The sequence below is a fragment of the Rattus rattus genome, chromosome 3 (genome assembly GCF_011064425.1).
Source record: "Rattus rattus isolate New Zealand chromosome 3, Rrattus_CSIRO_v1, whole genome shotgun sequence".
In the NCBI taxonomy this organism is placed as follows: Eukaryota; Metazoa; Chordata; class Mammalia; order Rodentia; family Muridae; genus Rattus; species Rattus rattus.
The window spans coordinates 38,382,531-38,403,798 of NC_046156.1; the positions used below are offsets into that span (position 1 = coordinate 38,382,531).

The 21,268-nt window shown below is 46.7% G+C and overlaps 1 protein-coding gene across 2 annotated transcripts in view; it reads left to right on the forward strand.

Moving 5' to 3' along the window:
* Slc44a3 (solute carrier family 44 member 3) overlaps positions 1 to 20,586 on the forward strand; it is a 77,021-nt gene extending 56,435 nt beyond the window's left edge. For both annotated transcript variants that reach the window (XM_032897397.1, XM_032897396.1), the window contains exons 13-15: positions 15,923 to 16,060; positions 19,202 to 19,438; positions 20,429 to 20,586. In XM_032897397.1, coding sequence (XP_032753288.1) covers positions 15,923 to 16,060; positions 19,202 to 19,438; positions 20,429 to 20,533 — 480 coding nt within the window. In that variant the 3' untranslated portion in view covers positions 20,534 to 20,586. The remainder of the gene's footprint in view (positions 1 to 15,922; positions 16,061 to 19,201; positions 19,439 to 20,428) is intronic.
* The last annotated feature ends 682 nt before the right edge of the window (positions 20,587 to 21,268 follow it).

A 21,268-nucleotide genomic window follows, 5' to 3' on the forward strand; every position in this document is an offset into this window, starting at 1 on the left:
CTGCTTTAGATAGAAAGGAATTAAGGCTCCTCTTTGTCAGAGGCCCCGGATTGTCTGGAAGAAGAGGAACTGAATCCTTGTGCATCCCGGTGCGTGGCTCAGGATCTGCAGCTGGGTGGGTAGGGCTTTGTGTGCGGGTTCCAGACCAGCTCGCACCTGCTGTGAGTGCATTGCAAGTGTCAGGGCTTAAGAGGGTGAGGCCCTAGGGTGCCTTTCCTCTAAGTGGACCTCGGTACACCCTCAGTTCTGGGGGAAGCCTCAGGAAACAGCTGCCACCTTGGACCATTAAATAAAACCAGGAAAATGTGGGTGACATTGGCTCCATGATTCAAATGTGGGTTTTTACCAGTCCTGGGGATCTCCTTGAAGTCCTTCCTAACTTGAGATTCTGCTTTGAGGAAGAAACAATTGAGATTTGTTAAATGAAGGACTGCAGCACTATCAGGGAGGGAGGTGGAGTCATACAGAGGGACCCAGCCAAGCAGGTCCGCATAAATGACTCTGATTTCCTCCCAAGCGTGCTACCCCCAGAGCCAAGGATGCCTGCTGTGTATTGGTTTCTTACAGATGCTATGCTAAGCACTCTTACTTCACCTGTATTAACCACAGTGGGCCTCACCCATCAGCCCTCGCAGGGTGCACTGTTATTATTCTCTTCCGAACAGATGATAACATTTAAACTCTAAGGCCTTAGACAAAAGGAAAGCGAGTTGCCTCTTGAGCTTTGGAAGACACAATAGGCCTTCCTTCTTCCTTGTCAAACGTTCACTACTGTTGAGAGACACAAGAGTGGAGCCTGAAAACACCACCTCGAACACCAGACCAGCTGGTTTATGGGGAAAAGTATCCCATAAACTGCTTGTCAATAGTTCACCCTACATCACAGCACCAAGCCACTGTCTCACAGGTCTTACCCAGAGAGCGGAAGCTGGAGATGAGAGTTCAGTTTCTGTAACAGCAGGGCACACCCCTCCAAGAGAGCCAGGAGAGGGCTGGGCAAGCCCATGCTCTGCTCCCCATCAGGCACCCTGACCCTTGAAGTCTGCCTCTTCCCCAAGGAGAAATGACTTATTCTCCGAAAGGAGATTCTTGACCATTAAACAACAAAACCAGGAGAATCTGGGTGACGCTGGCTCCGTGATTCAAACATGGGTTTTTACCAGTCCTGGAGAACTCCTTCCCACAGGCTAGGTCCCCCAGCAATTCAGACATCAGGAGACACCTTTCCTTCATTACAGCAAAATCTGTAGGCTAGAGGACTCGGTGCCTCATCCAAGGGTACGAGGTGGGCAGAGTAACTCCATCCCTTATCTCTATCCTGTGTCTTCTCCTGCCTTCTATACTTTGCTGAGAGGCAGAGGGTGGGTAAGTGTGTCCCATTATCCAGTGAGCAGAACTATATGCACATTGACCCTTCACAGGGGCAACATGGAAGACAGATTTGTGCTGCTAGGGCAGAAGGGTCAGGATGTTTGGTCCTTGGAGGGCCAGGATCTCCCCATAATGATAGGATGAGATTCACAGCTTTCTGCTCCACGCCCCTCCTACCTCTCCTCTCCATCCCTCTGGTGCCCTCAACTACCAGCATTCTCTCTTCCTTGTTCCTCACCCCTCTTGGGACCTGAATCCACATTTCCATTTCCCCAGCAATGGATGAGAATAAGAATTGAGTTTGAGGACCCTTCACTCTGTTAGCTTCTGTCTTCTCAAATATAAAACAAAAGTCCCAATGGCTACCTCACGGACGGGAAGGATGATTAAGCCAATACACCAATATTTAAGTGTGCCGTCTGCTTCTCCTTACATGTTCCATAAATGTTCTTGGCTATAACAGAGAGAAGGTATCTACTGATGGCTGAGGGGCTAGGACCCTGAGAACATAACCTGTGGAAGGAAAGACCTCAGAGAACTAGTGAAAATACGAGTTTGAATCCTGGAATAGGGGTCACCCAGATTTGTCTGGCTTTGTTGTTCAGTGAGGGACAGGGAGGATTCAGTGACTTTTGCTTACCAAATCACCAAATACAGGAAGTCGGTGTGCCAGAGAAGTTGATGGTTAAAGTGCCTGTTTCTCAGGGTTATGACAGTTGACGAAAGCACTTTTGTAATATTCTTAGCTCTATGGATAACACAGAAATAAAACAGAAGCCATTAACGTTACCATCACTGACCCATGGCTGAGTGTGTGAGAACTCCTGGTTGTAAGCTCTTGGTTGTATCCTGTGGTACTCGGAAGACTGCTGAGTTCATGAGGTTGTTTATCTAATCCTCTCAGTTGAGGGATATCAGTACCCATGGGGGGTTTCACCTAAGCTGTTTTTCTGGTCCCCAGACCCAGACACTACCACCGAATTCCTCACTCATTAGGAGAGCAGAATTAATGTTCAGAGTAGCACTTTCGCTTCTCACAACCCAAAGCAGACTGATGTTTCCCCCAACGCCAGGTCCAGCACTTACATCCAAACCCGAGCTCAGGACAGAGTATGACTATGCCTGTTGATTGAGAAAATAGGCCCAGCCAGCCATCAGTTCTAGGAGACAGGCTTGTCTGACCCTGTCTCTTCTCCATCGAGCCTTCTTGTTTCCCATTTTTTCAGGAATGTTGGTGACATGGCCTAGCAAGGGTAACTAGGACTGCTTCTAGAAACACAAATCTAAAAACCATCACCCTATCGAAGGGGCTGTCATTTCTTAATTGTGAGCTTCATGTATAACACAAAGCCACCAACATATGCTCTTACCTTCCCGTCAAAACATGTCTTAGATATGCTGGGAATAGCAGATGAGAACCCTTGGGTTTTAAATGTTGATCTATGAAAACTACCACTGGAGTCAGCAAATCCCAATTTCCTCATGAATAAGGACATGCTGTGACAGTGTTGAATGGGAAGGGTCTAGCAGCCACATACTGATCTCCTACATGCTTCCTTGAAACAGCTCTGTGTCTGTGGCAGGTGCCTTGATTCTTTGCATCAGAAGACAGAGCTCCTGTGTTCATAGGTCAGGATTTAAAAAAGGGTGCTCAGAGTGCAAGAGGAGCGTTCTACAATCCAACAATACTAAAGAAATGTAAAGATTAGATTGCTGATGTCTCCCAAATCCGTTTGGCTTGGAAAACGGAATTAAACAACTAAGCAGCTCCTATCACAAATCTAATCTTCTTTGTGATAGGAAGTAGATTTCTTCATATATCTCCATGTCGGGTCTTTTTCTTGGGGTGGAAAAACCGACCGTCAGTCTCCTTGAGACTCCTCCAAAGTCCTTACCAACCCTCCCTTTCCTGCCTTGGAGGAAGGAGAAAGGCATCCGCTGTGGGTGCGTTCCCCAGCACTCCCTCCGGTTATCTCTGTCTCAGACATTGAGACGGAAGTGGTTTGCCCAAGGCTGGAGAACACACTCCTAAGAACAAATAAGAGATGGGGTGAGTCACAGTGATTAAGAAATAAAAGTTGTGATCTGGCTGTCAGTAATCCGTGCTGGAATCCCACGAGACTCCACCTCTCATCTCTGAGCTTCATCTCTGATCAAAGACCAAAACTCAGAGGTGTGAGGAACAGTGTATCATGTCTGACGTTGAGTTCTGGTTTTATTGGACGTGCAGGAAGGTGAATCACTGTTTTGGGAGGGTGCAAGGTTTCAGGTGATCCCAGGTATCAGTTAACACAGGTTGCCTTTGGGAAAAAAACATCGGTTTGTCTTCATGGCTCCGTGGGCCCTCTCTAGGAAATGGAATTCTTTTACAAAGCCACCCTATATGGTCTTATGTGTCCAAATTTGTGAACAGTAGCTTACCAGCTCATTTAAAAAGCACATCTATGCAACTTCCTCCTTCCTAGATAAACCAAAGCCCTAGAGGTGGTCATGGAAGGCAGGCTCTTACCAATGCTTGTTTTGCTAAGACAATAGTAACTGAAACCACTGGTCAGATCCCACCGGGTCTGCTCCCTTGTCCCTTAGCCTAGCGGGGTTTCCTTCTGCAAGTGGAGAAAGACCTGACCACACACCTTCTGCTCCAAGACATTCGGGTCATATTGGGAAGCTCTTGCCTCCACATTCCACATTGCAGGGTTGAAAGCTGGGAGAAGGTTAGTAAAAGGGGTAGATGGATTCTCTCTTTGCCCTCATGTAACTCATACAAGCCGATTTAAACTTGATTAGCTTACAAAGCTTACAAAGAAGTGAGATTCAGACCATGGTTATTTTATTTGGCTTTGACAATTACTGAGGGGTAACCCCTAATCTACTCTTCCAGGGGGACGCAGGCCTGGCTGTCTCCCCACCTGTGTACCCCTGATACTTGCTGTCTCTCCTGACCACATGCTCATGGTCCATCTCCCCTCATGACGGCTTCCTACTCCCCTCCCACAGCTGTGGTTCCCAGGAAGTCTCCACAGGTTTTTGGCAACGAGGATAGGGAGAAGGAGGAAGAATGAAAGGTAAGAGAAGTAGCCAGGCCAGCAGTTAGAACGAGTAGATTGGGTGTTGCCCCCTAGTAATTGTCAAAGCCAAATAAAATAACCATAGTCCGGGTCTCACCGCCTCATTTCTTAGTAAGCTGGTTGGGGAGAAGCTTAAACTGGTGGTGCTACGTACACCCTCACTCCACACTTAGCACCTCAGGGGATGAGTAGAGTCTGAGTCCTGTAGGGAGGAGAGAGCATGCTGCGCTGGAAAGAGACTGCTTAACCCTGCACCCGGCAGAGACAGCAGCAGCCCTTCCCCTCAGAGCAATCTCTAGAGCAATGATTCTCTCTTCCCAATGCTGTGACCCTTTAATACAGTTCATGCTGCGGGGACCCCCAACCACAAAGTTACTTTTGCCGCCGCTTCCTGACTGTAATGTTGCTACCGTTGTGAATAGTAATACAAATCTCTGAGTTTTCTTAGTCTTAGGTGACTTCCTGTTTGAAGGCTGAGACCCACAGGTTGAGAACGTCTGCTCTAGGCACAGGAAACAAGTTCTCTGAAAAGCAGGCGGGGGAGTGGTGTGGATAAATTTAGTTCCGTTGCATGTCTTAAGTAGGTGGGGCTAGGGAGTCTCTGAAGGCTTTGGCAGTTGGATCCAGCCTTTGACAGCCGTTGTGGCTTTATCTACCCTTTCTTTGCTTTTTACAGACCGCTTCAGTTGGCACAGGGGTGGGGTAAAGAGAGCCTTAGTGAGATTGCTGGGGAATGAGACAGCTGCACTCAATGACTTCATCGGGGTGCATCCCAGTGTGAACGTGGAGAAGGGTTCTCTTGGGGTGTTTGCCGTGCCATGCCACACTTCTCACCATAAAAGGAACAGCAAAGAAAGGTGGGGAGGTCCAAGGGACAAGAGGCGGCTAGTCTCGTAAGTGCCCTATTCTAGTGTGTACCTGGGAGCTTGACCCAAGCAGACCTTCCAGACTTGTCTGCGGCCTGAAGGATGACCATGAGGTTCAGATGGTCTCAACACCAGCCCCGGGTTCACGCTGCCTTTGTGTAACAATTTCGTTTACAGAGAGTGGCTGGGAATGTGTAAAGCAAGAAAAGAAAAAGTACTAGTTCAAAAGGACTGAATGTTGGGAGAACAGCTTAGAGTGGATGTAGCAGTGGAGAGGGTACGTTGAAATGAGAGGACCAGCCACCAGGTGTCGGGGGTTCAGAAAGAAAACATGTCGTACAAATAGGCATCATAATTTGGATGCCACGGTACTGCCTAAACAAAGGTACACATTAGCTACATAGGTAGACTTTTGCAACAGAACAGAGAAGCTAGAAATACATCGTCTCGTATATGGCTAGCCACACCAAATGATATCATAGAGAAAGGACAGGCTTCCCAACAAACGTTCTTGAGAAAACTGCGGTCTGCATGCAGAAGACTCTCACTGGGCAGCATGCAAACACCTACTCTTAATAAAGTGAAACCTGAAAGTAAGACCTGAAGCTGTAAATCCCTGGGCTGGGCAGATGGCTCGGAGGTTAAGAGCACTGGCTGCTCTTCCAGAGGACCCAGGTTTCATTTCAAGGACCTTCACGGCCGATCATAACTACCTGTCACTCCAGATTTAGATGCTCTTTGGTCCCCTCCCAGCAGTGCCCACGTGCAGGGCTCTTACATGCAGGCCAAGCGCCCGTATACATTCAAGTAGATTAATTTTTTTTAAATGATAAAAAACAAAAACAAAAAAACCCTGGAAGAAAACACAGGAAGGGTGCAGAGGGCATTGGATTGGGCCTCAGTTGCTCATACATGACACAACAACACAGACCCAAAAAAAGGAAGGGTCCACCTTAAACTTGAGAACTGCAAATCCTACGAAACAGTCTGCAGTGATCCACAGAGTCAAAGACCCATGTTTGGACTGGGAAAACATTGCCACAAGTCACATGTGACAAGGGAGTAATATCATCAATGTATAAAGAACTTCAGCTCAGCAGGCCACATAACTTAATTTTTTAAATGGACAAAGGATTTGAAAAGACATATGTCCGAAGAATCTACACTACACATGAAAATATACTCAACATCTAGGGAAATAAAAGTCAAAACCACGAAATGTCACCTCATGTCCATGAGGTTGGTGAGTGAGTGTTTATACACATACAGTGAAATATTATAAAGCCTTTAAAAGAAAAGAAAAGAAAGTTCAGTGTTATATGCTAAGGAAAGTATAAATTTTGAGAAGGCATATGCTAAGTTAATCCACTTCAAAAGGACAACTGCCATGTCATTTCATTTGAATGAATCAGTTTGTCATCACTGTGATGAAATATCAGAGGGAAACAACTTTAAGGAGGAGGAAGGTTTTATTTTGGCTCATGGCTTCAGGATTTTCAGCCCATCATAGGTTCTATCCCTTCTAGGTGAGGCAGAACATCATGGGGGAGTATTTGAAAGTCGTTCACTCTATTATGATGTACAGGAGGCAGAGAGAAAAATGGAGTAAGAGCTTAGCGACAAGCTATGTACTTCAAAGACATTCCCACAACCCCTAGTAGAACATTTAGCCCCGGGATAATCCACTGATGAGGTGTGGCCAAGCATCACCAGCTGTAGGCCAAGCCTTCAATGCACGAGTCTTTGGGGTGGGGGTAGAGAGGGCGTCCGATATTCAAATAATCACACCATCATATGAGATATATAAAGAAGTTAAAACTCACGGGTTCAGAAGGTAGCAAAGCTGTTATCCAGGGCTGGGGAATCCATGTTTTATGGGTGTTGTCTGTGCTGTAAAATGAACGGTTCTAGAGATCTGTGCACAAACATTTGCATGTACTGCTAACCTGACACCCAGAAACTGATCAAGGCAACACATTGAATGTCATATTTTTATTATAACAAAAAGAAGAGGTAAATATGCTATTATATCTCTCTAGAAAATCCATCTTTCTTTCTTTTTTTAATTCTTCTTTCACATATTATATCCTGACTGAAGTTTCCCTTCCCCTCAGGGCCATATTTTCTTGAGGACTCTAACTCGTGGTGACTTCTCCTCCACTTCTCTCTCTCCCCTGGTTCTCTCTTGACCCCCCCCCCCCGCTCCCAAGGCATAGGAACCCTAAAACCTGCCTATGACTTTTCTGCCCAGTTATTGGCTGTTGACATCTTTATTTACCAGTCAGAAATTACTTGGGGGCAGGGTCACATAGTGTCAATTGGGTCAACACACAGACTCTCTGGGACAGCCAGGTCTTGGGGCCTGCACTGAGCCTTACAAGACAGCACAAGACCAAACCTCACCAGTGTGACATAAAGAACCAACCACATAATGCCTGTGAATTCCATGGTGTCTGTGGAAGTGGCATAGTCAAACAAGCCCCAGGGTAAACATCTGTGTGTGTGTGTGTGTGTGTGTGTGTGTGTGTTGTTTCACACACAAGTACTGTATTTACAACAGGATTAAACATTTTGCACCTACCATCTAATTTATCTTCTTAGGGACTCTGAGTATTAGGTAGCTGTCAGTCACAGTGAGAAAACGGAGGCTGGGAGGCTGAGGAGCTTTACCGGGATGACAATGACAGCAGATGTGGTCATCTTTGACACCCCCAAGCCCGAGTTCCTTGTCAGTGATGAGGGTGAGGAGGAGGTGAGCCATGGTTCCATTACCCAGGGCCTGGCCTGGTTAATAATAAAGCCTGAGATCAGCACCCATGCCAGCCTCCCACCCCCCACACTTCCCAGTTCACACTCCCACAGTTTAACTGGTCCTTACGAAAGCTCATTTACCGCACTGACATGCACAGGTCAAATGAGATTGACAGTTGCCATCACAGGGAGGACCCTGGGTGCCGGTAACAGACTTCACAGTCCTCATTTCTGGACCTGCCTGGCCACTCCGAGTCACATGGTTGCATTGCAGGGCACAGAGTTTTCCTACATCAGCCAAGGGCCAAGCAGAGCAAGATGAGTTAATCCGACCTGGCTGGGTCCTGGATCTCACTCTCACAATACGAGATGTCTGCTCCTTGATTATGCTACACATTGGCCATGTCTCCCTGGCCACAGCCTACTGACGATAGAATTGGACAACCCTCCCTGCAGACAGGATAGGGCTCAGGAAGGCATCCTGTCAGAGGGACTGTGGGGTTCTGCAACAGGCCAGGGTCGAGGGCTAGAGCATGGGTGTTGGAGATGGCCTACCTGGGGCCATGCTGGTTCAGGTCAGAAATGGAGGCTCTCATTTAAGAGGTCCTACGTGTTCATGACCCTGGCAGAGACAGGACAAGACCAAAAACCATGAAGTCGAGAAGCCAGAGAGAAAGAGAACCATCACAGTCAACGCTCCCTAAAGTTAAAACACAATGCTAAGGAAAATAAATCTTTTAACCCTCATAACCGTTTTTATGGGGCTGGACAGATGGCTCAGAGGTTAGGACCACTGGCTGCTCGTCCAGAGAACCCAGGTTGGAGCACCAGCATACACACAGTGGCTCACAACGGTCTATAGGTCCAGGGAATCTGATGCCTCCCCCAAACTCCTAAAATTAATAAGCCTAAAAAATATTATCTTAAAGCAACAGTTTTCATGTTGGTTTAATGCGTGTGTGTTGAAGGTGTGAGCACACATATACGCACAGAATGTGAGGCCAGAGGACAACCTTCTGTGTCACTCCTTGGCACGGTCCGCCTTTGTTAAGGGTCTCCCAGTGGCCTGGAACTCACCGGGAAGGCCAGGCTGGCTGGGCAGTGAGCCACAGGGACCGACCTGGCCCTGCCTCTTGATGCTGTGGTTACAAAACTCATGTGCCAAGTTTGTTTGTTTCTTTGTTTGTTTGTTTGTTTGTTTGTTTGTTTTGAAACAAGGTCTCACCATGTAGCCCTGGCTGGCCCTGAACTCACTCTGTAGATCAGGCTGGCCTTTAACTCACAGAGATCTGCCTACCTCTGCCTCTAGATGCTGGGGTTAAAGGCATGAGCTGCTAGGTCTGGTTCATTGTGTTTGATTTTTAACATGAGTTCTATGGATTTTAAAAAGGGTTTTAGGAACAGTGAGGTAGCTTACTGGGGAACACTGCCTGCTACACACAAGCCTGGCGGCCTGAGTTCCAGTCCTGGGACCCACAGTGGAGAGAGAGAGCTGACTACCTGTGTGTTGTCCTTGGACCTCCACACACGTGCCATAGGACCTGTCTACACGCATGCGCATGCCCGTGTGACAGGAGCTCGTGCATGTGCGCCCACACATGCACGCACACAAGCATAATAAATAAAATTTAAATAAGTTCATAGAAGAGGGGTTTCAGAAAGCTAATTCTTGTGTGTGAAAATATTTGTGAGAAACTCAAGTATTCCTTCAGTGGGGGGTTGAACGTCACTTTCTTTACTTGGCAACATTTGTACTTCCATTGAAAAACCTCGTAGAAATCTGTTCTGCTGCCTTTGTGCTAGTCTGTTTGTCTGTCTGTCTGTCTGCCCGTCCTTTCAACTGTGCATATTTGCCAAGGAATGTGGGGTGGCAAAGGAGGTGGTGTCCTTCACCGGGGCTTCTTGAGACTGATCAGTCGTTTCCTTTCTTCTGAATCTGGGATGCTTAATCTTTTTTTTCCAATGATGAGCTTGGAGAGAACAAGGCCATTCTGGAAATTAAGCCCAAAAGCAAATACATTTCAGAAAAGCAAACAAGACTGTATGGCCCTGCTTCTGGCTGTCTTGGCAGGAGTGACTCTCAGCCTCCATCCCCACCCCCAACCCAGAGCGCCTCCCTCCTGGCAGGACCCCTGAGGAGGACGGAGCTGGCAGGGCTCCCCTCTCAGTCTCCTTGCTGGTGGTTTGCAGCCTGGTAAACAGTGAATCTTTTTTTTTTTTTTTTTTTTTTTTTTTTTTTTCGGAGCTGGGGACCGAACCCAGGGCCTTGCGCTTGCTAGGCAAGCGCCTACCACTGAGCTAAATCCCCAACCCCAACAGTGAATTCTTGAAGGGGCTGGTAAATGCCAGGCCCGGGAAGGCCCGGGCGCATTTGTCGGGTGCCTTGACTTCCTCTCCATGTGTTTGTGATAAAATCAGAGATGAAGCTGGCTTGGACTAGTTCCTGCAAGTTTTTCTAGGGGCCTCAGAAGGCCGTCTGGATGTGTGTGGACTCAGCTACCCCTGTGCGTCTCTGAGGTCTGTATTGGTTACTCAAGTTTGTTTTAGGAGTTCTTACTTTATTTTGAGTGAATAAAATCAGAACTCAGAGAGGCCATTCTATGAAATAAAGCCGGCTATTCATGGCAGGGGTTTTGGGGCGAATCCCTTCTCTTCTCCACGGAGGAAAGCTCTATTTACTTTTATGAGGAGTCAACAGCAGCTCAAGTTCACAGCTCTGCCATCAAAAGTCGCTGCAGGTTCAGTCTGCAGGGAGGACAGATGGGTGCTCTCAGGGGACAGAGGACTAAGGGCCAGGCTGTGCAAGCTTCAGTTTTGACTTAAGGAGGGGGAAAATGAAACCTCTCTGTAGGTTAATATTTTTGGAGAACTCTCTCAAAATAAAGAGTTAATCTAGCCTTTTTTGTTACCTAATAGCACGATGATTAAAATTTTCTATTAAATGGGAATAATAGTGCCTACAGTGATTATTTTACTGAGTTAAGCCCAAGTTATATGATTAGAAGAGGGTGCCCGGTTCACTGTGAACCACTTCATAGACACGTGGACATATGTGTGCATGCATGCATGTGTGTGTCTGTGTGTGTGCACATGGGTATGTGTGTGTGCACACTTACATATCCACTCATAGAAGCCTGAGAAGGACACCAGGTATCCTGACGTATGGCTCTCCACCCTCCCCCTACAGGACAATGTCACTTACTGAATCTGGAGCTGTCTGGTACCCAGCAAGATCCAGTGACCCTCCTGTCTCTGCCGCTTTCTCCCACATTGGGATTGCAGAACTGTGTGACCACCCTCAGCTTTTCTTATTTAAAGAGTTATTTATCTTATGTGTCTGAATGTTTGCCTGCATATATGTACACATACCACATGCATGTCTCAGGCCTGCAGAGGCCAGGAGAGAGCACCAGATCCCTGCAGCTGGAGTTACAGAGGGTTGTGGGATGGCACGTCCATGCCAGGAACCAAGCTCAGGTCCTCTGTAAGAATAGTAAATGATTATGATTATTAAATCTTTTTTAAAGTCCAGTCATTATCCCCCCATCCACCCTCTCACTGTTCCTCATCCCATTCCCCCTCCCACTCCACCTCCTCCCCACCCCACCCCCTCCCACCCTCCTCCCACCCCCACATCCACCAGAGCTCCCCACTTTCTGGGGCCTCAAGTCTCTCCAGGGTTAGGTGCGCCTCCTCTCACTGAAGCCAGTAGATGCTCTTAATCATTGAGCCACCTCTGCAGCCCCTTCACACCGCTGTTTGTGTGGGTTCTGAGAATCTGAACCAAGGCCCTCATGCTGCCCTCTTAGCTGCTGAAACATCTCCCCAAATCAACCGTGAGAGTCTTTAATGCAAAACTTTAAAGCCAACTGAAACATCTTTTTACAAAGACCAAAAACAGGGCTCATGAGGAGAGCAAGACCTGGCAGAGGTTACTCCGAAGGCTTTAGGGGATAAGCGGTAAACCCAGCCTCCTTCTACAAAACCGTCCTGCCAGGTCACAAAGAAAGCTCTCACAGCACACCACACTGCTGTTTCAAAGGAAATGCCCAAAACACACATCAATGTAAATGTTTTCCTGCAGATGGACCTAGGTGAGTCAGAGGTCCAGGAGTGATGTAACATCAGTGTCACGTGGGTGACTCTGCATGCCATCTAGCGTTGTGCTTGGGCGCTCTGAGCTACCCTACTGGCTGGGAGCGAGGAGGATTAAATGAATCAGCGCGTTCAGGAACTGTCTAGAACGTGGAGCACAGTATGTACTGAGTGAATACTTGTGTCAGGATTTACTTCCACAAAGAAGTTGCAGCCCTGCCTACTGAAGAAACCATTTAAAGGCCACAGCGATGAGATAAGGAGCTCCCTTTGGGTTTGTGTCAAGCTGTTTTGGGACATACCATAGGACATCTGCTGTGGGGTGGGGTGGGGCTCAGGAGCCAGAGCATCTGGGAAGAATTACGGTTCCTGGTCCTGGCATTTGTGCTCAGAGCAGTTTCTTGACTTTGGGCCAGACTCTGGTCTGTGACTGCCCCTTCACCAGTGTACTCGGTGGATGTGTGGTCACACCGCATTGACCCTAAGTGCAGTAGGGCCCTGTGGGCATTATGGCTTGTGTGGGAATGTCTTGCAGAGTTCTGATATGATGGTTTTCAGCCATAATTCCTGGCTTATTCCTCCTATAGCAGTGGTTCTCAACCTTCTGAATACTGCAACCTTTTAATACAGTTCTTCACCCTCAGCCATAAAATTATCTTTGTTGCTACTTCATAACTGTAATTTTGCTACAGTTATGAATTGTAATGTAAATATCTGATATGCAGGATGTATGATATGAAACCCCTGTGAAAAGGGTCATTTGATATGTCCTCACTGCAAGGGGTTGTGACCCACAGATTGAGAACTACTACCTTTGTTATATCTTAAGTGATTGGGAAAATGTAGAATAAAAACAAAACGTGCTTTAGGCCTCAGAAAACAAATTTTCCCTGTGATCTTCCCCTGCTCTTATTTCATACGCTTTTCCTTTTCCTCTCTAAAGCAAGCACAGCATAGATAGCCAAATCTTAAATCCTTTGACCTGGACTAGACATATATCTCGGTTGGAGGAGTGCTTACCCATCCAATGCTAGTGATCTCAGCCCTTGAGAGGTGGAGACAGGAGATCAGAAGTTCAAAGTTGTCGTAGCTGAAGATAAATCTGAGAATAGGTACATGAGACCCTATATCAAATTCACTTGTGAATTTTACATGGTCATCGACTTAGAGCGGTTTAACCATTACCTTCCTTTCCTTGCTGAAAGCCTAACCATGGGAGTCGGGGTGGGGAGGTTCTCCCCTAATCGTTCTCAGGAACAACACATTGTGCTTGCTTCCTGGCCTTCACCATAAGCCACCCTTTCCATACAACGTCGACCTCTGTAGCTCCCTTAGCACATGGCCCTGAGGCCGTCAGCTCAGACACGGTGCGCGTGCTGTGGACAGTCTGGTGCCGTGCATCCTTCAGATGCTTGCCAAGGAAACACCTTCTGCTCAGGCATCCGCGTGGACCACTAATACTGAAACAGCAGGATGCTCAGTCTGTACCCTGCATCTCGGCTGTACCCTGCATCTCGGGCCATGCTGCCCCACCCCTCGTTCAGCCAGCCATTAATCTCCGTCTCGATGTGGCAGGGAGGGTGGATCTCACGGTAAAATGCTATTACTGTAGTCACTTCAGGAAGGCATGTATAATTTCCCTGTCGATGTGGTTTTAGTGTTCTCTTTCAGTGGGCCATGAGATGTTAAAGAAAAGATAAATGGTTATGAGCCTCCTGAAAAGCCGTGGAACCGACACACGTGCCATTTAACTTTTAATCATCTTAGCAGAGGAACAAAATCTATTTTTGTTGCTTATGAGTGATGGATGGCACCAAATTGACTGTGAGGCAGTAGGGAGAAAAATCCTCCCTCAAAAAGAAAACATAAGCAAAACAAAAACCAACTACCCTTCCCCCATAGGGATCAGGATGTACGTCCCTAGGAATCGGTAGAACGTGAAAGTGTTGGGCCTGTGGGCTTGGGTCCGAACTTGACTAGAGAGAGGGAGAAAAGACAGCACCAGGATATGGTCCAAGACACAAGGCTGGTCACCTCTGGATTCCTGTGAGGATGAAAACAACACAGACCTTTACTGCCCCCATCCCCAGACCCCCACCTCCCAAGAGGCTTAAGGAGCTGCTCAGTGCTCCCGGTGTTAAATGACGCCATTTTTGGAGAGCTCTGGCTATGTGAGGGCGATCAGTCTTCATGTACGTAATGCCAGACGCTGGGTTCCTCGGGCGTGTGTCCTTAAACCTCCCATCAGTAGGTGTTCCGTCCCCGCTTGGATAAGGAAAAGGAGCTGCGGGGCTGGTCACAGCCCATGCCCGGTGTCTCCTCACTGGAAAAGTCAGGATTTGAGCCCAAGGACAGGCCGGCCCACAGGTCCTGTGCTTCCCTGCTTCCCGTAACCCCTGTGCTTCTACACTGAGTCTTGGCCTAAGGAAAACTGATGAAGTGTGAAATGCAGACAGTTGGAGTTTAAAGAAAAGACTCTTTGTCCTCCTGACTCATCAGGGGGCTTTGGGAAAGTGCCCTTAATCTTGGTTTCCAGTCTTTGAAAGAATGAGTCTGAGCTGGGGATAGAATTCAGTGGGTAGAGTGCTGGCCTCGCCTATGAGAAGGCCTGAATTCAGTTCCCAACACCACATAAACTCTGTGTGACTCCCTAGGCCCAGAAGCTCAGCATTTGAGAGGGAGGAGCAGGAGGACCAGGAGGTCCGGGCCATAATCGGCGACAGAGTGAGTCTGAAGCCAGCCTCGTACTGTGTAAGCCCCTGTCTCAAACAAACTAAAACAAAAAACCAAACCTATCTAAAATCACGAAATTAAGATGTTTGCTACAGAGTATTTTAAATAGCCAGTAGGTGCATCTCGCTTCTTGAGTTCTTGGCTAAATTCAAAGTGTATCTTCCTGCACATAAGTAGAACACATCCCCCATAAAACTGAGTTACCAAAAAATAAAATTTTAGAAGCCATGTAACAACATAAAATGTTTACTTAAAGGCAAAAGCCAAATAAATAATCTTTAAACTGTGTGGGTTTTTTTTTTTTTTCAGTCCTATTCAGTTTTTTTATCTGTTTCTTCCTTTTTTCATACCATCCTGCTGTTCCCTAGGGCCCGAGTCCCATTTCCTCTGAGTGCCTTCAGCCCGCCTCCTAGCCACCTTCCCCACTGTCCTCAGGGCAGAGTTCTGTTTGCTATGCATCCTCCTGGCTCTGTCCTGCTCTGGGGAGTCTGTCAGTCCAGTTGTTGTGGGGATCCACCATGCCTGGTGGAATGATTTCTGTCTTGTTCTTGCCCAGACCCCAGATATAATCTTTGGCACATCGTAGGTTATTTTTTAAGTGCTTTTCCAAGTGGCTGGTTGGTCTCAAATCATCGATCCTAATTTGTACAGGAAATGCAGCTCTCTAGAAACAACCAGCACTATCTCTCGGGCACAGGAGATCTCAATCCCAGAAGCCCTCACTAACTCCATACCAGATGCAGCCTTGGGTTCAGCTCACAAGTCACTAGGGTCTGCTCTCTTTTTGGTACCTGAACCCCTTTTCCTGCCCTCCAACTCTACTGTGTATTAAAAAATAACTTCTACCTACTCATTCTTTCCATGTGTGTGGTGGGACACGCAGCCTGCAGTATTGACATGAGGTCCTTTTCCATTTTCCAAACGGTATGGAAATACATTTGACTATGATCACAGTACAGTCACATACTCTGTATTGTCATTCTGTTACCTTAAAATGACACGAACCACTGTATTTGTAACCACTGTCTTCTGTTTTAGGACGCGTATGCCGCAACTGCCATTAATGGGACGGACTTTTGTACATCAGCAAAAGATGCGCACACAATCATATCCAAGAATTCAAGTCACCTCACGTCTGTTAACTGCTTTGGAAACTTTATCATTTTCCTGGGAAAGGTGAGATGGACTAAATAATACTAAATAAATAAATTGACTAAATAAATACCAGAACCTGGAATTCAACAAATTAGACAATATGGAGGCTGACTTGAAAGGGGATCCATGTTTGTTGCTCTGGGGTAGCTGTCATGCTTCACCCCTCATTTAGTCCCCCATTCCTGATCCTGTGAGGCTTCCTGTTTCGCAGATGAAGCTAAGGTTTCATGTTCTCAGGGTCCCACAGCCCCTACAGTCTATCTTTCTGCCTCTGACCAACTCTGCTATTCCAATCCCCGATTTTGTTTGTCTAAAATAAGAACGCTACTAACCTCAGAAATGTGTAGGCTTTGTGGACGGCCTCTTGGTCCTACAGCATAGAGGTTGTATTAATTTGATTAGTTTGTACATTATTTAAGGGCAGTAAGTCTGCAAAATGGAATCCGAAAGCCACTCATGGTGGCATACGCCTTTAATCCCAGCACTCGGAAGGCAGAGACAGGTGGATCTTTGAGTTTGAAGACAGCTTGGTCTACAGAGTGAGTTCCAGGATAGCTGGAGCCGCATAGCAAGATCCTGTCTCAAAAATATAAAAAGAGAAAAAGGAATTTGAGCAAATTGAATGGAGCTAATTGTATCTCTGAAGTTACTTGACTTCTTTCTAAACTGCCTTGTGCGGTAAAGAGGCTCCTTAATGCTCCAGTAGCTTGCGGTGCAAAGGACAGAGCCCATAACTTGGAAGCTTTGAACTGCAGGGTCTTGTGATTCAGGTCTGCAATCCTCGCTATGCTGTGCCACACGCTATACCCTGAGGCCGAGCCAGGAAGCGCTCAAGGCCAAGGCTAGCCTGACCTAATTAGTGACCCTAGTCTCCAGAATAAAAAGTGAAAAATGTGCTGGGTTATGATGTAGGCCAGAGGAGACCTCCCAGGTGTCACTTGCGTAGGGGTTACAAACACAATGTTGATGAAGGCGATGTACCAGCCTGATGGGTCATGGCTCAAATTAGAAGGTTCTCTACATTGTGCTACACTCTATACCTTTTTCTATGTAATTTTCATCTTCTGGGCCTACCTGATTCTACATGGCTCAGTTTGTCTGACCCCTCTTCCACTGACCCATGCTTATGTGCTGAGACCATCCAGTCCTAGAGGCATATATGTGTTACCTTAGGAAGAAATAATTTATAGTATGTATAGATTAGTGAGATAGAAATCTCAGAAACTGGAAAGGAAGCCTCTTCCCCATCTCTATCTTTATCCACCCACCCATCCACCTCCATCCATCCATCCATCCATCCATCCATCCATCCATCTGTCATGTCTATCCACCCGTCACCTGTCTGTTCATCCATCCGTCATATCTGTCCATCCATCCGTCATCTGTCTGCCCACCCATCCATCATCTGTCTATCCATCCGTCATCTGTCTATCCATCCACCCATCATCTGTCTAGCCTATGTGTGTGTCCATGTTTATGTTCATCCTGTGCATGGATACCAGAAGAAAATACCAGAGTCCCTGGAACTACAGTTGTGAGCAGCTTGATTTGGATGCCGGAGCCAGAACCTATGTCCTCTGCAAGCGCAGCAAAGGCTCTGAACCGCTGCGTTGGCTTTCTTTCTCTCTCCGACTTAGACGCTGTTTAGATTCTTGACTCTGACCCTTCCCACCATGTCTTCTGTGTTCAAAGCTAAACCCTCAGTTCTTTCAACCATTCCTCCCTCTCTGATGTAATCACCAGTTTTTGGCAATGCCCACAAGTGAACAAGATCTTAGTCACCAGCTGTGACCTGGACAATCCCATATATGGTGAGTGTGCCCCACTGAGGATCCTATGCTGCTGCGTGCGCAGTCTGGTGCATGACTGTCACAGTTAGCTTCAAGCAAGTTAAGACATGTTTGGCTCTCACAGGTGTGTGTGTGCTCATTACACATACATTTAAGGCTCACCTGGCCCCAGAGATGCTTCATGTGACAACAGTAACAGAAGCACAATATAATTATGCCTTTCAAAACAGTCAAGTGAGGTAAGACTGGATGCAATTTGGTAATGCTATTACCTTAGTTCAATCGTGGGCGATGCATTTTCTAGTTCCAAAAATATCTCTTGGATGCAGTTTCATAATTCTTAGTGTATTCTTGTCATTTCACTTTGAATGCGGATTTTCTTAGATTTCCCATAAGCATATCATCCCTATATGGGATAATCAATGATTTAGGCTTCTGAAGGAAACAGCATTCGGAATTCCATATTCACCATTAACAGGCATCCAGGAGTAACGGCGGCCCCAGGTGGGCTGTCACATCTTTTAAGAAATTGGGTATATCATGCCCTAGAAGTGTGTTCCTGGAAACAGTAATTACATGTCACAAAAGCCTCGGAGAATCCAATTATCTTGCACACTAGCAAAGAGAAGTCATTCCATTTAGTGCCCAGAGGGTAAAACCAATCACTTAGGAAATTAATTCAATTGCTTGTAGTATAAAAGTGGGTATTTAAAAAAAAAGGAAGGGGTTGGGGATTTAGCTCAGTGGTAGAGCGCTTGCCTAGTGGTAAAGTGTCTGTGCATGAGGACCAGCACCGCATAAAAGATGGTTGTGATGTTACGTGTCTAATTCTAGTGCTGGAAGGTGGAAGGTGGGTAGAGATGGGAGAATCTCTGGAGGTCGCTGGCCAGCCTAGACAAATGAATGAGAGCTTCGGGTTCAATGAGACCCTGCCTCACAAAATAAGGTGGGGAGCAATCAAGGAAGGTACCTGACATCTGGCCTCCACACAGCGCACACATCCACAGGATTACATACACCGCACGCATGCGCACACGCAAGTGCGCATGCGTATGCACTTCTAAAGCGAGGATCCCAATGATTTTGCCATACTGTGGTGAGTACAATGAAAGTTTTGAGGCATTTATAACATTTACACGAAGGCAGGAACAGATAAAGGACATATTCTCTCCAGCTCTAACTGGGTTATTTTTTTTCTTCCATCCGTTTTCCTGTTTTTCTTCTATTTCATCCTGTCAAATTCTCTTTAGGACACACACACAATAGCATCACTTGTACTTGGTGGGGGGGCTGGAGGGAGGACCCCCAAACCCTTTGGTAAGAGAGCTCACTGGCCCTATTTATAAAGGTTCTCAACACTCCCCTCCCCCAGGTGCTGGTGGTGTGCTTCAGCGTTTTCGGGGGCCTGATGGCGTTTAACTACAACCGTGCGCTCCAGGTATGGGCCATCCCTCTGCTGCTGGTTGCCTTTTTCGCCTACTTAGCGGCTCACAGTTTCTTATCTGTGTTCGAAACTGTGCTGGATACACTTTTCCTGTGCTTTGCTGTCGACCTGGAAACAAATGATGGATCATCGGAGAAACCGTACTTTATGGACCCAGGGTTTTTGGTAAGCAACATTTTATCTCCTGTTGTAATGTCCATCCTCCTTTCCCTTCTCCTCCGCGCCCCTTCCCCAAGTGTTGAAGACTCACACACGAGGGAGACACACCCAGCCTCATTTCTGGTCCAGAGGGCTCCAAGAGCTTGGCTTTCAGAAGCTGGACCACTTCCCTATAGAAACCCCCTCTCGGGTGGTGAGATTAAAATGGGGCCTGTGGGCTCTTCCGCAGTAGCATAGCAGTGGACACAGCAGTAGCCGGTACATCTTTGACACCAACAGCCTGATCTGGCCCCTCTCGGATAGTCTGGGACAGTTTCGGACAGTTGATGTTTATGTAAAGCATTTTTTATTTCTGAGCATACCCACAAAGCTTTGGATAGAGCATTGCTCTGCAGACAGCTCACTTCTTGTGCCAATACTGACAGAGCTACGGCCCTGGGCCCCTTGCTGACCAGGCACACCCTCAGCAAAGCGGCTTGTATCTGGAACTAGCAGGCAGTCGCTTCCAACAGCTTTTTGCAACACCCAGTAAATTGCTGAGCATCTGCCTTATCCTCTGCAGACAGGGCACATCTCAACACTCCTTTCTGGCTGTTTTGGCAGGGGAGGGATGTCAAGTGATATTTTAGTAGTTTTCTTTCATCTGGTTGCCATAACATTAAGTGTTAAGCTCTTTGGGCCTTAAACATTCAAAGCAGTCGTTTCAGCAGGTACCGGATTTCAACATTTCCTATGAATGAATAAATATGAAAGTGTCCACCATTCATAGAAACATAAGATATGACTTCTACCTATCTTACTCTGATGGCCGCATTAAAGCGAACTTGGTTTATTCTCCTTGATTTGTAAACAGGTAAAAACCTGCTTTGAAATCTACCCTACTATGCACATAAATATTTTCAATACACTTGGAAAACTTAAAATTCAACTCCCTAAACCTCTAAGGCTACGCTGCAGTCACTTCATTGAAGTACTTTATATTCCTTTGTTTTTCAGAGTTTTGTAAAACGGACCGACCACTTTAACAATGCCAGGTCTCAAGGACACAAGAACTCGCTACCAAATGAAGAGGGGACAGAACTCCGGCCCATCGTGAGATAGAGGCCAAGAGACATTTGCACTTGGAGAACACGATCATGCTCTGACAACCTACAACACCGCAACAGTCTACAGCTGTTTTCACGAACTAGAGCCAAACAAATGTTAAAGCCATGTTTATATGCACCGCTTTAAAAGGCTCGACTTGGGGCTGGAGAGAGGGCTCAGCGGTTAGGAGCAGGGACTGCTCTTCCAGAGGTCCTGAGTTCAATTCCCAGCAACCACATGTTGGCTAACAACCATCTGTAATGGGATCCAATGCCCTCCTCTGGTGTGTCTGAGGACAGCTACAGTGTATTCACATAGACAAAATAAATAAATCTTTTAAAAAGGGCATGATATGGCTGTGCACACAGGGACACACATCTATAACTCAAAACTTGAGAAGGCTGAAGCACAAAGACCACCAGTATAAGACTAGCCTGAGCTACATACTCAGGAGTTAAAGGCTAGCCTAAATGCTACACAGAGACCAAGTAGATAGATAGATAGATAGATAGATAGATAGATAGATAGATAGATAGATAGATAGATAGATAGATAGGGGAAGGAAGGAAGGAAGGAAGGAAGGAAGGAAGGAAGGAAGGAAGGAAGGAAGGAAGGAAGGTAGGTAGGTTGGGTCACTAGATAAGGTAACTTTTGCCAATCCGAGGAACTGAATACCCCTAGACCCACATGGTAAAAAGAGAGAACCAATTGCTACAAGTTCTTAGACTCCACATGTGTGTTCATATTCTC